Genomic DNA, 17,098 nt, shown 5'->3' on the forward strand with positions numbered 1-17,098 from the left:
TGTATTGTCAATAAATTAAGAAATTCTAAATAGATACTACCTTGTAATCACCCAGACAATTAAAAAAATATCACCAAATTAAATTGGGCAACTATAAATTTCTACGATCGAACAATTAAGAACATCAGTTAATTAATATCTATATAAACACTTTTTTAGCTAATAGAGTTAATGATACATTAACAAAATTATCAAAATAAAATAATTTTGATAGTTCATAGACTTATATGAAATTCCTTAAAGTTTAGAGACTAAATTAAAATGGATGTCACAATTTAAGGACAAATATAAAACATTTTAAAGTTTAGGGTTCAATTTAGAATTATATCATTGTTTGGGGGCCTCCTATTCAATTATCTCCTCTTTTTCTAGTATAAAACTTACATCGGAAATCAAATTAGTATAATTTTTAAGATTACTTAAACATATAATTAACAGTAATAACATTAAACATTATCATCTATCTCTATTAAAATCTTCACGATTCAATTTAGCTTCAATTTTTGACTTCAAGTTGAGTTTGAAAATTTTGAGTTTATGAGCTTTTAAGTTAAGTTGACTTTTAATTTTTTGTTTTTAATTAAAACCGAGCTTAACGATTTTAAGCTCGTTAGCTTTCGAGTCGAGTCGAACTCAACTTTAAACTTTTCCAATCAAATTAAACTTAACAATACTCGAACTCCACTCGACTCGTTTACGACTCTATCCACATATATCCATTCCCACCAGCTCAATCTCTTCAATTCTACCGTAGCTGCTCGGCAGGGAGCCGTCTTACTATTTCGACGACGAAATCATCGACGAGATAGTTAAAACCTCTGCATTTACCATTACCGTTACCGTTACCAACCCTAAGCTGCCTCTCAAGTTGTGACATGATCCATCTTTTGAAAATAAAGATGGTAGAAGAACACACGTGACTTGGGTTTTACGCTACATGGATTTAGTACCTAAATTATCAGTTTTCATACGTTTTAGTATCTAAACTTTTATTTTTTTCAAAAACATACCTAAAATTTATTTTTTGTTTCATTTTAGTATCTCGTCGTTCAAAACTTTAGTTTTTGTTTCATTTTAGTACCATCTATGAAAATTTAACATTAAATTTTGAAAATAAATAAATAACAGTTTAGGTACTAAAACTGGTTAAAATTGATAGTTTATGTACTAACGTGTTAAATTTTAACAGATAATACTAAAATGAAATAAAAACTAAACATTAATTATAATTTAAAAAATAAAAAATTAAAATTAAATGAATCAAAACTGATAATTTAATTACTAAATACGTAATTCACCCCTTTTACTTTATACTATATTAACGAGCTTCCGTGAAGAACAAGTTTATTCACTGTTAAGAAAGTACATTAATGGGTTGAGGCGCTAAAGATTTATGGGCACTGAATGATGGACCTTACACTATTGGCTAGAGATGGCCCCAGACTCGCATCGGTTAAATTTCGATTCGATCTGATTTTATTAGATCTGTTTTTAAATTTGAGTTAAAGTTTGGGTCAGTTCAAGTATTTTGGATTACGAGTTTGGGTCAAATCGAGTTCGAGGGTATGATGTTAGAACCAAAATATAATAAATATGAAAATTAAACAGAATCTAATCAAATCAAATCATTTAGAATAAAATACTAAATACGAAAACATATTTAAATTAATTGATAGGCCGAACTATTTGAATTTTTTGTTGTTGTAATCTTCTAAGAAGACATGTAATAGTAATATAGAATGAATATTAGGTCAATCTATTAGTTATTTATAATTCCTCCCTTCGTCAAATTATAAATACAACTTATTGTAGTTATATTTTAATTCCATATAATTTTAATACTTGTGACACGTGTAACGCAATTGGTCACATAACTTTGCGTCATACTTTATAATAATATTGTACATTATACATATGTGCCCAAAATTATAAATTTTAATTAATATAAGGTGAAAATACCCAACCCGACCAACTTGAAAAATAATGTAATTATATTTTATTTTTTTAAGAATAATTACAATAATACTCGTCTCTATATTATTTTTTTCAATTAGATCCCTATTTTATAAAATAAAAATTAAGAATTTTTCATATATATTTGTGTAGGATAGAATTGGGTGCAGACCTTATCTCAAAAGATAAGTCAGGTTTTGAGTTGAATAAACATCCTAAACTCTAAGGTATTAGGTCGGGTTGAATTAACCGAAAACCCAACCCATCCCTACTATTGAACCAGGTTACACTTAAGGAGTGTGGCTGGCTGAGCTTGTGAAAGGTATCTTTAGATGACCAGTTTAATAGGAGAAATTGTTCAATTTTAATCATCCAAACGCTTGAATCCGTTGCAAAATTAATAGGAATCTTAGGGAGAAAGAAACTGCAAGTTATCGTTTGATCAACTTAGCAATGTGATTTGTCATTCACAAACATCAAATATGGAGCAATAAATTCTTAAGTTTTGGAACCAAATGATATTGATTAATCTATTATATGATATATCAGCTGCAAACTTCATTCAAATAAAGACTGAATTAGTTTTGCTTTTTCATGCCGATCATCAGAAAGAACAGCATTTTCTTCACCGAGTCTCCTCTTCCGATGAACACCGACCGCTTTCGGTTTCTCCAGCTACGAAGAACGACTGACCCTTTTCAGTTCCAGCTTAGGACATTCAAATCAAACTGTTTGCAGCTTGAAGCAGCGTCATTGTCTTCATGGACATTTAAGTCCAGCTTTGTTGCAAAATATGGTAGTCTTAAGCTCTCTCGATCTTCATTCCTGCTATTGTTGCTGGGATGGCCTTTTTCGCCTTGTAATCCCACGCTCATGGATAAATCACTGGCGCTTCTGTCTGCGAAAAACATTCTTCGTTCTGCATCATTGCCTATTTTGATGTTGTTGAACGATTTGAGCTTGGTTCGCGGTAGCGGTCGAACTTCCGGTAATGAGTTGCTGTTGTATGTTCTTAAACAAATCCCATTGTTGTGTATTTCTTTCTCTTTCTGAGATCCATCACATGAAGTCAAGCAACTATCCATTGAACAATCAGTAGGTGGAGTCCCTTGTGTTAGCCCCTGCAAGTCTTTCAAATCTGGAATCGTGGAATTCAGGCATTGGTTCGACACTTTGGACACCAGTTCAGATAACCGAACTTTGGCTGCTTCGAGTCCGAAGTTGCCTGAATTTTGTCTGCCAAGTGTTTCTTGAGCTTTTTCCAGCACTGCCTGTAAGTATTTCCCTTGAGCCTCGATACGAAGCTGTAAATGTCGCTGCACCTGGTTCAATATCGAACTTATCGGACCGTGACATAACTAAAACACCTAAAGATTCATTTTCGGAGGAATGCTACGTACCTCAAGCTGTTCATGCAGCCTTCTCTGCACTTCGATTTGCATGTGCAGCGCTTCGCTGATTTGTAAGCCTCTGCAGGTCAAGAAAATCAAAATCAATACATAAAAAAACATATGGATGAATGCAAAATCTAAATATGAAAATTCATTAATCATTCATCATCTTACTTGTTTGTTTGAGGTCCAATACTTAAGCTATTCATGCGAGTTCCATTTGCTTCGGACATTCTATCTCCGGCCGTCGTAACCTCACCTATCTTGTTAGTGCTATTATTAGCTTGTCCATGGAGATTTTTACCGAGTCTATATTTCTGCAGCCAAAAGAAGTGATCTAATCAGCCCTTGTACAACATAAAACAACACGACCGTAACGTGAATCCGACACTTAATTAACTTGGTTCACGATGTCGATAAGTTACCTGAAGATGACTCTTGAGATGGTATAAGGTAAGGCCAGGAATATCCATTAGTTCCATTACCGTTTTAGGAGTAGCCTCTGCAACATAAGGAAAAGAAAGTAGAATCATTTGTATTAGCCCAACATAAGGCAGTTTATAAATGGAATTTGTTCAACTTTTGTGTACTTACTGTTTGCACCCCCGAGCTGATTGACCGCTTCGATGAACCGTTCATGAAGATCAGGAGTCCACTTGAGTCTTGGCTTTGCATCGGTCGAAAGAACAAGACCGGAATCTCCAGGGCCATTCCCTCCTTGCAGGAACAATTGTCTCTCATGGTGCATGCTCTTCCCTTGATGTTGGTACATATTTTCTGTCTCCAAAAAGTACTCAAACATGTAAGTTTCAACCTTCTTGTTGAACCAATACAACTAATGAGCCACGCTCGGTATCCGGCTCCGTTTATATACCTGATCCGGCCGCTTCGATCTCTATTCTTCGACACTTGATCTTCCTCGAGTTCTCGACCGGCTACTCTTACTTATAACGCCAAAGATGACCCCCAAACAGGGCTTTTATAAAGCAACACACAAAGGAGGCTAATGACCGAATCCAATATTCACAGTGATTGAAACAGAGGCATTGCCCCTTCTACTTTGTTAGAACTGTTGGCCATGCAAAGTGTACTACTTTCCATTCTAAGACAGCGCAATGCACATATATACGTATATTATGAGAAAGTATTCGTATTCGTGTTCGTCCCGACTGACAAAGGCGAAGAATCATATTCAAAGATTAAAAGAGTTGGGGGAAGCCTTGTATTGAGAAACATACAAAGAAAAAGATGCTTTTCGTTGGAGATTGTTTTGCAGGCAAGGAATGGAATATTGAAAAAGATGCTATTCGTATCGGATGCATACTCGTATTCGATGATCTCATTCGAGAAAAAGGGACCCGAACCGGTCTGCAGTAGGAGTAAGACGGCCGGCCGGCTTAACGTGGAATCCTAAGCTGGATTGAGGACGCCATGAAAAGAAAGAAAAATATTGTTAAAAGAAGGTAAGTGTACTTGGTTCCATACTTGCATTTTGTTGAAATAACTTGTGATAATTCCATGGCCTTGCAGATGACAACTTGCCCCTCGACTTTGTGCCTTTTGTGCCCTTTCCATGATTCTCTTGTGTGAATCTATACGCTCTTCTTTCTCTATTTCATCAGCTTTCTTATCTTAATTAACCCCATCAGAAAAGACTTCTTATAATATTAAAAAAAACTCAAATATGTCCCGTTGGTGGTTTCCTTTTTAACGAAAAATTAATAAGTATACTCGCCCCTATTAGTTTCCGTGTTAAGCGGTTGTGGTGTGCCCTAATCCATTACTTTCTCCGCTTCTCAATCATGAAACTAATCGTATTCGTTGGGGATTGGGGAATGTGGATGTTATTACTTTTATGCAATAGGCACATGAGTGATGATCTGATTGTATATCATGAAATTATATATATATATATATTTAAGAACTCATGCAAGTTCATCCTTTCCCTTTTCTTCCTGCATGAACCCGCACGTAAGAAAATATGGGCACTATGTAATCATGCAGGCCAAAATGTGTCGCTCGTCTACATATTATTTTTAAGTACTTGTATTCGACTAGGGGTGTAAACGAGCCGAGTCGAGCTTGAGTATTGTTGAGCTCGACTCGACTCGAAAACTCTGAAATAGAACTCGCTTCGACTCGACTCGAAAACTCGCGAGCTTAAAATTTTTAAGCTCGACTCGAACTCGAAATCCTGAACTAAAACTCGTGAGCATCTCGAAAATGAAAAAAAAAATCTTAAACTTAACAAGATTGAATCTTCAAACTCGAACCTGAACCTTAAATACATGAAAGTTTTATTGTATTTTTTTTATAAAAAAATCAAGACTTAAATGTTAATATTATTAATAATTTATTTTATTTTTTTAAATCTTAATATATTATATTTTTGAGCTGCTCACGAGCTTTTCGAGTCGAGTATCAAGTAGCTCGTTTCGGCTCGTTAATAATTCGAGTCGAGCTCGAGTTTGAGTCGAGTCCATTCGATCCGAGTATTTATCGAGCCTTTACCGAGTCGATCTCGAGTAGCTCGCGATCTGTCTCGTCTCATTTACAGCTCTATATTCGACACTCATATCTAATATATCTATATCGAAATGAATGATCTTTCGAGAACCTTTAAATACATGAAAATCTCGAAAAAAAAGAGTTGCACATACTGGTATTAAAAGCATACATTAAAAATATATGTAGAAATTAAAAGGGTTTTTTTTAAAGAAAATAAAAGTAAAAATTCCAATTCCCTTGTATATTTGTCTTCTCATTAGTTTTTGGAAAAATCATATATGCATTATGCAGTTTGGGAGAATCTAACATCAATGCCTTTTCACAAAAGTATTAAAGAAGAATCCCTAAATAGTTTGATGGCACGTGGGATTAGAATATATTTTTCATCCTAAACTTAAACTCGACTCAATTTTATTCTTCAAAAAACTCGATTTGACCTGAATTCAATTTTTAACTCGATCAGAGAATAATAGTATAATTGGTATTTATATTTAGGGATAGGTACTATAATATCTTTTCATCTCTCTCTTTCTATATATATATATACATTAATTAAATCCTTATTTTACCTAATAAAATTGAGAACTTTTTTTTAGATATTTGTGTCTTGTTGGGCGTTGAGTTTTTACCTTAAAAATCGGGTTAGGTTTCGAGTCAAATGAAAATTTTGTAAACTCAGATTAAGTCGGTTAACAAGTGAAGAAACATCATACTCAAGTCAGATTCAGATAGACTAAAAAAAATCCAACCCGACTCAACACATGTCCGTCCCTAATCACAACTTAAAGGGAGATTTGAGCATTAATCTCACTTCGGAAGAAAAGAAAAAAATATTCAAATTTAAATGTGATAGTATTACATATCCTATTACATGTAGAGATGGGCATGGATCAGTTTTTTATCCACCCGACCCGACCGAAACAAAATTTCACGCAACTCGAACCCAACTCATGCATACTTTAAGGTATTGTACATATAACTTCCCATTTATCAGCCGTATTATGTTGACGTAGAAAACTAATCTAGCTTAGGCAAAAAATATATGTACTTTTAAATTTGATGTTTCAAAAATAGGGGCGGGCCTCTATGGAGCCCGGGGTATCCCGGGCAACCCCTCGTCTAGGGGTGGACCTCCATGGTGCCCGGGGTATCCCAAGCAACCCCTCCACAAGTGTCACCCTTAATCCAAGTGTCACTCCTAAAAAATGCCACCCATGGGGCTCTTGCAACCCCTGACGAAGGCTCTTGGGTCTGCCTCTGTTCAAAAGTACATATACCTTAACCTACTTGCTAGTGCTTTATTTCAAGATCATTTTCAGCATTAGTACATGGGAGAAAGTACTTAACTTCAAGTTGTCAAAATGAACATGATTTAGATTCTTTTCATTTTTCAATAGTTATAGTAATCGATAAGATATCATATTTATGATCTCGATAAATATAACTAATAGAAAGAATATTCAACGTACTATTATATATAGGGATAGATCATAAGAGAGCGAGTAAAGGTTGAAAAATTTAAATTCTCATATATTTTTATATTTAATAGGATTCGTCTAGATATTATTATTAGATTTATAATCTTGATAATTATAATATGGCGTAAAAATACATTCATGATTGCATGAATCAAACTACCTTAACCGTTAAAAGGATAGTTGTTGTCTCTAGAGGTATTGAGGTGTTTGAGTGTTTATTGTCAAATGATTTAGAATTGGATGGCAATGTTCTCGATACTTATGGTAAATCATAGTTTTGACCCCTATATTATACTCAAATTTAAAGTTTAGTTCCTTAAACTTTATATTTACATGATTCAATCTCTCTATATTTATAAAATCACTTGTTAATTAAAATATTTAACACCATTAACTGTTATAGTTAAAATGTTCACATAGATTTTTTTTGTATGATGGGTTTAAAGGTGTGTAATTAAGGAAGAAAAATCATATTGATACTCAATGGTGTTAACTACTATTTAAATTAATTAATGATATAGTAAAAATAAAATATCAAATTATACCAAACTAAAGTGTAGGGACTAAATTCCAAATTTGAACATAATTAAGGGTGGACCATAATGGGTAACCCCCCTCAACTATTCTTTTTAGTTTTTTTAAAATTTTGATTAAACCTTTTTTAAAAAATTGGAAACTTTCATTAGGTCTCCTAAATTTTCAAAAAAATTAATTAGACATTTTTTAAAATTCTCATTAAACCCTCAAAAATTAAAAAAAACAATTAAACCCTTAAAATGTTTAACTTTTAATTAGAATTTCAAATTGTTTTCCTAAAATCATGACTGGGAATATTAAAGAAACTAAAATCAAAATTACATTCGTTATTTATCACTACGACGAAATGAAAAACACGTACGTAACGATAATTGGTCGAAATAGACAGTTAAAAACGACGACGGAATGTTATTCCCTTGCGGGGAGGAAAAAAGAAAGCTAAACAAAAAAAATTCCCAAAGAATTAGAATCTAAGACTAAAGGCACTGAGTGATATTCTCAAGTCAAGAAGCTTTTATTTCTTGGGAGGTTCTCCTCTACCCAAAACCACAAAAAAATGGGTTCTCTTCCCTTTTAGCTTATAATTGTATTTGGATGTTCTTTCATAAATCCACAAAGAACATTGCCTCAGTTCAATATTGTTTATGATTATATATTTTGTATAAATATATCAGATATTACTGAACTTTAAGACGTATATCGATTATAATACTGAAATAATTAAAAGTTCAGTGGTATAATTGATACATCCTTAAATGTTAGTGGTATGTGATGTAATTTACCCTAATTTATTTGATGGGCTTCAAAGTATATGGTTCCCTTATCTTTTAGCTTTCATTCGATGACAACAAGAAGAACAAACTCGTTATCTCATTTGACACTTGTGACACTTCAATCATCATTTGTTATTTTGCTTTCAACACACGCACACACACACATAAACATGAATTTAAAGAATTTTTTTGTTGCTAAAACACGAATCGAGTGACCTCAGTAGTTAAGAGATTATTGTTATTTCTTGAGGCCCTAGGTTCGAACACGACGCTTACATTTTACAGGGTGTATGAGCGTTCATTGTCAAATGATTGAAAGTCTTTCGAACAGATATTACCTTGAAATCATCACGGACTAATAAAAAAGAAACAAAATATTTATGTCTTACTTGAACATACTAACTATCATTTTTGTTCTAATTTAGTCATTCAGCTATTTATTTTTTTTAAATTATACGTAACATTATGTTTTGATTTCTTTTGATCGCCCGCCGTTAAAAAACTAATAGGACTACGGACGTGGCATTTTTTTCAATGATGATGTAGCATTATCTTATAGTGACACATCAACATCATCGTTAATTTTTTAACGGCGGGTGACCAAAATGAAATCGAAACTAAACGTTTGGTATGATTTAAAAAAATAATTGAGTGACCAAAAAGGAACAAAAGTGATAACTGTGACACCAAACATGTAGTTTACCCTTATTATCATTATATTACAACTAAATATAAAAATTGAATAGATAAATCTGCTAAATATTAAATTATAATTTTATTATTACAATTTAAACGTTCAAATTTATAGATAAATAATATATTATCATTTTAAATTACTTTTAATTTAATCATAAAAACTACATTTTATAATAATTTTGAATTACACTCTTGTTGTAAAATAAATTATTGAAACTTATAGATAAAATATTATATATGTGTATGTATAGGTTGTGATAAGATTATCCCACCTTGAGTTGAAAGCAATGATATTAATTTCCTTGCATTGATACATTTTTCATCGCCAAAGAATATGATTCCAACTTTCATGGGGTGAGCATAAAAGCTTTAAGGTTGGCTCACCATCGTCAATTCCTCGTACACCTGTGATGGGCTGAAAACCTAAATTCGATGGATTTTGATTCGATTCGTTTATATTGGATTGTTTTTTTAAAAAAAGAATTGAGGTTAAATCCTGTTAAACCTAAGTCGAGTTTCGAGTGGAGGTTATATTTTTACCGGTTCAGGTTGGATTGATCGAAAACTCGATCAAACCTGACTTATGTCCATCCCTACGTACACTAACAGTTTTAACCAATATTATTTTATAAATATTTAACTTTATTTACGATATAGCTTTTTAATTATACTTATCATCATAAAAAATAAGGATCTATTAAATATTTGAATCAAAAAATTGAGAGAGGTCTTACTTGACTAATATTTAAACTAAAAAGGACCTAAACTGTCACCCCTCCCAATCACCAAGTAGTTCCGTCCCTATTTGCATACATGGTCAGACGCATGAATTTAGGGGGATGAAAAATGTATCTAATAAAAAAAAATCGAATAAAAGATAGATACAAATAGATCTGATCGCATCGGTAAATGTACCTCAAAAGGATATCGAGCCATTGAAATCTTGTTTGAACGAAAAAGGTAAACGAGTAATATCGGAGATACGTTTCGTAAGACGTTTTTATTGACGTGACATTTTTTTTTGATATGGCATCAACTATGATAAAATGAAAGAAACAAGAACAATAGACAAATTATTTTAAAATTATATAAAAATAAAAAAGGTAGAGGTAAAAATTATATAGAAAAATTGATTTCAACCCTTGAATATATATTTTATATAATTTTAACAAAACAATACATGCTTCTATGACAAAAACAAACAAGGACCTATTAAATACACTTGCATTAGGTAGCAGTAAAGACTCCATGAAAACAATGTCAGCAAAATGCGTTCAACTGCTCCTGTAAATCTCTTTCTTATGTATGCACTGCAAGTTTAGAGCATGCTTTTCTTCCCTTTAACTCGGGACTCGCTTTTCTCGGCCTTTTGGGACCCTGTAGGAGGCTTAGATGGTTCGTGTGAATCGCCTGCAACATGCTTCTTTCGGCTTGGGCCACCCATGCTGGCTGAGTCTACCAATGGACCGGACCAAGTTTGGATCGGCTCTTTTGAGAAAGTGAAAGACGTAGAACTGAAGGGGGGACATCGGGAGGAACAAATGAAGGGTTGATGTGCTGTGATGCTCCTAAAGGGAAGCCGAGTGCTCCATCCTGGTGCGGTGGGGGGAACTTTTCGCTTTTGCTCTTTGCGTTCGCATGGGTTATTAAGCGCCTTCTCTGCTTCACAGAGGGTAGGCAAGGAACAAGATTTAACATTGAGATAAGAAAAACATGTCCAGCTTAACAGCAAAAAGTGAACAAAAAAAGTGACAAAGGTGAATTATCACACATACATCAAGATTAGACTGAAGCTCAGCATTGGCTTCTGGGGCAGGCATTGCCCTCGCACGATCACGTGTCCGAGTCTTTCTCGTACCATTACCCTGGGCTCTACTAGCAGCTCTGGGTCTGCACAATAATAATACCAGAAACAGAAAAGGTTCACAAAAAAATCATATTTAAAATATACTCAATAGATACATGAATTGATGCTTTCAAATGCACATTTACAGTGTGGTCAAACTCAAATGGAACCAACGACAAACACGGAATGATCACTAAAATTTGAAGCCATGGCAATAGCTTCCACATTGAACAGCTCAAATATTATCGCACACGACTAACAACACTAGAAAGGAAAGGGGTTTCTGATAAAGCATGTTCATAAGGGACCATATCTTTCTTATGCATATGCATAGAGGTGGATATACCATCCCTTTGGGTCATCAAAAAAAACAATCATATTGAAACAATATCTAGCCTTAATCAGCCACCACAGTTTTGTAAAGCAACCAATGATTAAAGTCAATAGAGAGAAAAGGCAAAAGAATTGACCTCCGAGCTTCATCATCTCGTCGTTTTGCATCCATCTCTTTGCTGGGTGGATATTTTGGGAGGCTTGAAGGTTCACAAGCATAAGGCTCCATCGTAAAGAACTGGACAAGAACAATGAGAGGGTGAAAAAAGAGACACTTCTAAAAAGGGAATCTTTAGATATAAAAAGTCGAAAGATTCCAAGAGAATGTAGAACCAGATAGCGTTCACTGAAATCAAGCTACTTACTTCACTTCTCAGTGCAGCAGTGGCAGTCAAACGCTCTGCTGGATCAATTGCAAGTAGAGTGTAGATGAGGGGCAGCGATGATGCTGGAAAATGTTTAAATGTCTCTTTTATGCATCTTTTGTATGGCTCTCGAGGCTTAAATAAGGTTGCATTTGGCAACTTCGATTTTTTCCAGTAGTCGTCTGATGGTGAACCACATAACTTGTATATTTTATGTAGTTGCTCTACCTAATCAATCAAAACAAAACAAAACAAAACAAAAAATCCACATAGTTAGTTATTACAAGTGGTATTACAAAATACATAGAATTAACTATGGACGTTCAACATGCAGTGAACAAAAAAGACAGGATATCAAAGCTTTTCAAGATATGATACTGTGATTTCTTGGTTGCAACGGAGTAGCAATTTTTCGGGAAAAAATACCTTAAATCAACAAGCAATCATGTCAAAATATCTTTATCCTATAATCTTACAAAGCAAGATAAACTGAATAAACAGTTAAAGCAAAACCCACCTCTGTTCGACCAGGCATAATGGGCTTCCCGGCCAAGAGCTCAGCTAAAATGCATCCCGCACTCCAAAGGTCCACACCAACACCATAATCTGTAGCTCCAAGAAGAAGTTCAGGGGCTCGATACCACAGAGTTACCACCCGATTAGTCATTGGATGCTTGCGGTTTGGGTCAAAAAATGTTGCCAACCCAAAATCAGCAATATTAAGGACTCCTCCATCATCAATAAGAAGATTTGACCCCTTAATATCACGGTGAAGCACTCCACGTTTGTGACAGTGCTCGAGGCCAGAGAGTAGTTGATGCATGTAGCATTTAACCTGGAACATACATTTTTTAACCATACTTCTAGGGTCACTACCAAACCGGGCATGTAAACCATGGATTTTACAGTAATTTGAAACACAAGAGAAGTTGGAACTAACCTGTGGCTCTGAAAACTTTACTATTGGGCTCGCCGCAAGCCCAGCCAAATCACGCTCCATGTACTGGAATACCAAGTACAAACTACAAGACATCCTTGAAGTAACTAAACCTTCCAATTTTACAACATTGGGATGATCCAACCTCCGCAATATGAGAATCTCTCTAGCCATGAATTTCACACTCTCAGGTTCAAGATTATCAAACCGCACCTTCTTTAGTGCAACAATTTTACCCGTCACCATATCTTTAGCTTTGTACACATTGCTATATGTTCCTGAGCCAATCTACCATCAGTAAGGAATGGTAAGTATTTGAATCCAACATACCAACTTCAGAAGTATAAAAAAATGAAGAAAAAGACAAACAATTAAACTGCATTCGAGATAATAAACAAGGAGCACAACTACAAATCTAAACATGGCACAACAAGTTATATTCACGATCATTTCGAAACAAACTACATTTTGCAATACCATCACTAAGAAGGATAAATAAACACAAATGTTGAAGAAAGACAAAACTGGCCACCTTATCGATCTTTTCAAATGTGTCCGCCTTCCGTGGAATCCACCCGTTGAGCGCCTCCCCGAAGGCATCGAACAGCCAAGAAGGCCATCCAGCCGCCACCTGCTCTCCACGCGAATGCTTGGGTAGGTTACTCAACCTAGGGTTGGCCTTAGACCTTCTTCTTTCCCCCTTTTGTTTCCTTTCCCCATCAGATTTTTCCTCCTTTTGGGTACCCTCATTTTCAACCCCTACAACACTATCATCGATCTTCGAAACCATGACTTGTTCAACTTTCCCTATTGGATTCAAAGCTAACATTTCTACTTGCTCTAGACTCTGAAACAATCCCAGAAGATACCTGTCTTCCAAAAACATACCCCATTTCTCAAATCTATGCCTCATCTTCCAACATATTAAAATCTGGGTCTAGCTCAAAAATGAACAACTAATCGAAAAACTATTAACTACGCACGAATCAAGCAACTTCAATAAGCGTGATCGAGCTGATAAATCTGCACCCAAAAAACAAAAAAGTTGACTGTAATTTGAAATTAACAAAAACCCAAGTAAACTAACAAACTAAACTCTAATAAGCTAAGAATTCACTATGCAACATATCCATAAAACCCAACCTTTTTCACTGATAGACTTGGGGAGTTCAAGATTCAGCAAGAAAACGAAACCAGAAAGAGAAAAATGGAAAAATAAATGATCTTGGAGATGTGTAAAAGAGTGGAAGTTTGATGAGTTTTCGGAAGTTTTAGTTAATGAGTTTGGTTTTTTTATTGTCAGAGAATGAAAAAAAAATTATACTTTGGATGAATCTTGTCGTAACCGGTTTTCGTCCGGGCACGAAATATTAAATTTTGGCGGGGAAATTAATGTTAATAAATAATTTTGAAAATAATTTGTGAGTCACCATCGGCCTTTTGGATTAGGTAGGTCGAATACCTAAAATTATCTTTAAAAATAGTTTTTAAGAAAACCATATTTAAAAGATGAACTGATCTGCGTTTTATAACCAAAAATTCGTTCTTTTTAATAATAAAAAAGGGATTCGTGGTCGGTTACGTTTAGGGAAGGATTAGCACTCCTACAACGCCCAAAATTGGTACTTTTTAATTATAAATTGTATCTTTTATTAAAATTTAAAAATTCAAAAATATATTTAATTTATAATCCTATTATTTCAAAATTATATAAAAAATATTTATTTATTTTTAATATCTGAAAAGAACTTCTAGGTGCCTTAAGACAGCTCTTTTCTTTGATATTGATAAATATTGATTTAAATAATATTGTTTACTTTTTAATTTTAAAATATCAGAATAAGACATCCAGTTGTATTAAGACTGTCCTTTTCTTCGATATTAAAAATAAATATTAAAAAAAACTATTCATTATATGTATATTTATGAAAAAATATTTAATAATATAATAAAATAAAAATATCACTAAAACAATATATTTTAAGCATTAAAATGAAAACATATAAAATAAATAAAAATAAAACTAAATCTAGTTCCTAATTAATTGAAATTATAGTGTTTAAATATTTTATTTTCTAATTTAATAATTTAGTAACCAAAATGAAATTATTTAAAATTTAAATTTTATAATAGAATAAATTAAAAATATGAACTAGGGATAAAAAAAATTATTTATTAAAATTAAGGGATTAAATCTGTCATTTATCCTAAATATATTATTTTAATAAAAAGGACTAAAATGAATAAAATTAAAATTCAAAAACTGAATTAAAATTATTATAAATTCAGTTTAGTGACCAAAATGTAAAATTTACAAATACGAAGGACTGCGGAAGGGATTTAACTTTTCCATAATCACGCGCATAGTCCTTCCCGAAACGACGTCGTTCGGGAAGGACTATAAGAGTCCAAATCGGCTGGCCCGAAGGGCCAGCCATTTCATTTCTTCTTTCCTTTTTTTTTTCTTTCTCTCAAACAGAGAGAAGAACTCTCTGTCTTCTCTCTAAACTGAGAGAAGCTCAGTCGGCCGGCAGCCGTTAGCCGGCGTTCGTCCGCCGTCAACCACCGCCGCCGGCCACCATTTTCGGTGGCCGGAAAAATTTTTCTTTTATCTAAACGTAGATCGGACCGTCCTAATGACGGTTCCGATGTTATTTTTCGTTAAACAGCTCCTAATCGGAGCAAATCTTGAAAAATACCTTCGGTTTTCGAAGGTTTGCTGTGGAGCGTGGAGGCGCGTGGTTACTCCGGTGGTGGTGTATCTTTCCTCGGTAAGTCTCTTCTTCCTTTTTCTCTCTTTTTTCTTCTGGTTCTTTGCTGCTGAGATCTTTGGTACTAGTTTGTTGTTTTTTTTTTCTTTTCTCTGTATTTTTTTTCTGTTTCTGTCTCTTCTTTCTGTTTCTCTCTGTTTTTTTTTTTCGCAGGTGGGTGGTGGCTTTTATAGCCACCACTGGTGTTCGTCTCGGACCGGTCCGAAGAGGGGGCTTCGGTGAGTCACCGGACTACCAGTGGTGACTCACCCCGTAGCCTTGCATGGACGGCTGGTATATGATCTTCTGGAGTCTTTGGTTGGGATGTGGCAGCGGCGGAGGCGGCGAGGGCTGTCGGCAGCCGCGTGGAAGCTGGAGCGGCGCCGCGTGGCCCTAGGGTATCAAACCCTAGGGTTTCCTTCTGGCATCATCTGGACCGTTGGATCTTGCCAGATCCAACGGCTGTGAGCTGAGGCGGCTGATTAATTAGGGTTAGGAAACCCTAACTGGAAACCTAAACATTTAGGGTTTCTAGTTAGTTTTGGACCGGTTCTGGTTGGTTTGTAACTGGATCGGTCCAGTTGTAATTGGGCCTGTAAATATTATTATGTATTTAATATATTTAATATAAATTAATAATAATAATAATAATAATAATAATAATAATAATAATAATAATAATAATATGGATAAAAAATTAATATCTTCAGCTGCCCCTCTTTGCTCATTATTGTGTTAACAAGAATAGGGCAAAGATGAAAAGATAATAAATTTTTTTATCCATTTGGCTTCACTTGATTATAATGGAGATATTGAATAAATTCTTCTCTTTCTTCAGATGAGTTCTTCTCATTATGAACTTTCTGCTGGGGATGATGATCCATCAAATGATGAATTCAAGCAAAAGATTGAACAAGTTCTTCTCATTATGAACTTCTTCTTCTTTCTTCAGATGACGAGTTCTTCTCATTATGAACTCTACCTGGCAAAGTTGATCCATCAAATGATGAATTCAAGCAAAAGATTGAGCAAGTTCTTCTTATTATGAACTTCTTCTTCCTTCTTCAAATGAGTTCTTCTCATTATGAACCTTCTCTGGCAAAAATAATCCATCAAGTGATGAATTCAAAAAAAGATTGAACAAGTTCTTCTCATTATGAACTTCTTCTTCCTTCTTCAGATGAGTTCTTCTCATTATGAACCTTCTCTGGCAAAAATAATCCATCAAGTGATGAATTCAGAAAAAAGGTTGAACAAATTCTTCTCATTATGAACTTCTTCTTCCTTCTTCAGATGACGAGTTCTTCTCATTATGAACTCTAACTGGAAAAGCTGATCCATCAAGTGATGGATTTGAGCTAAAGATTGAACAAGTTCTTCTCATTATGAACTTCTTCTTCTTTCTTCAGATGACGAGTTCTTCTCATTATGAACTCTAACTGGAAAAGCTGATCCATCAAGTGATGGATTTGAGCTAAAGATTGAACAAGTTCTTCTCATTATGAACTTCTTCTTCTTTCTTCAGATGACG

The 17,098-nt window shown here is 34.3% G+C and overlaps 1 protein-coding gene and 1 pseudogene across 2 annotated transcripts; both read right to left on the reverse strand.

Annotated features, from left to right (window-relative positions):
• Window positions 1–2,520: 2,520 nt before the first annotated feature.
• Window positions 2,521–4,402, reverse strand: LOC120185081 (myb-related protein 2-like). 2 transcript variants are annotated; one of them, XM_039189404.1, is made up of 6 exons: window positions 4,219–4,402; window positions 3,939–4,121; window positions 3,770–3,846; window positions 3,519–3,661; window positions 3,354–3,423; window positions 2,521–3,275 (listed from the first exon to the last, which is right to left on the reverse strand). In XM_039189404.1, the coding sequence occupies exons 2-6, from the start codon at window positions 4,114–4,116 to the stop codon at window positions 2,652–2,654; spliced, it is 1,092 nt and encodes a 363-aa protein (XP_039045335.1). In that variant the 5' UTR covers window positions 4,117–4,121; window positions 4,219–4,402; the 3' UTR covers window positions 2,521–2,651. The 2 variants fall into 2 exon arrangements, with proteins under 2 accessions (XP_039045335.1, XP_039045331.1); XM_039189400.1 differs by lacking the exon at window positions 4,219–4,402 and having other exon boundaries at window positions 3,939–4,200.
• Window positions 4,403–10,447: 6,045 nt separating this feature from the next.
• On the reverse strand, window positions 10,448–13,952 carry LOC120185070 (annotated as a pseudogene).
• Window positions 13,953–17,098: the final 3,146 nt, after the last annotated feature.

The sequence above is a fragment of the Hibiscus syriacus genome, unplaced genomic scaffold (genome assembly GCF_006381635.1).
Source record: "Hibiscus syriacus cultivar Baekdansim isolate YM2019G1 unplaced genomic scaffold, ASM638163v2 tig00003973_pilon, whole genome shotgun sequence".
Lineage (NCBI taxonomy): Eukaryota > Viridiplantae > Streptophyta > Magnoliopsida > Malvales > Malvaceae > Hibiscus > Hibiscus syriacus.

Coding starts and splice junctions, on each gene's coding strand:
- LOC120185081 (XM_039189400.1), bottom strand. CDS start 4,146: ATGTTTGAGTACTTTTTGGAGACAGAAAATATGTACCAACATCAAGGG. Junction 3,847..3,938: donor TCAGCTCGGGGGTGCAAACA/GTAAGTACACAA, acceptor CTTATGTTGCAG/AGGCTACTCCTAAAACGGTA. Junction 3,424..3,518: donor ATTGGACCTCAAACAAACAA/GTAAGATGATGA, acceptor CTTGACCTGCAG/AGGCTTACAAATCAGCGAAG.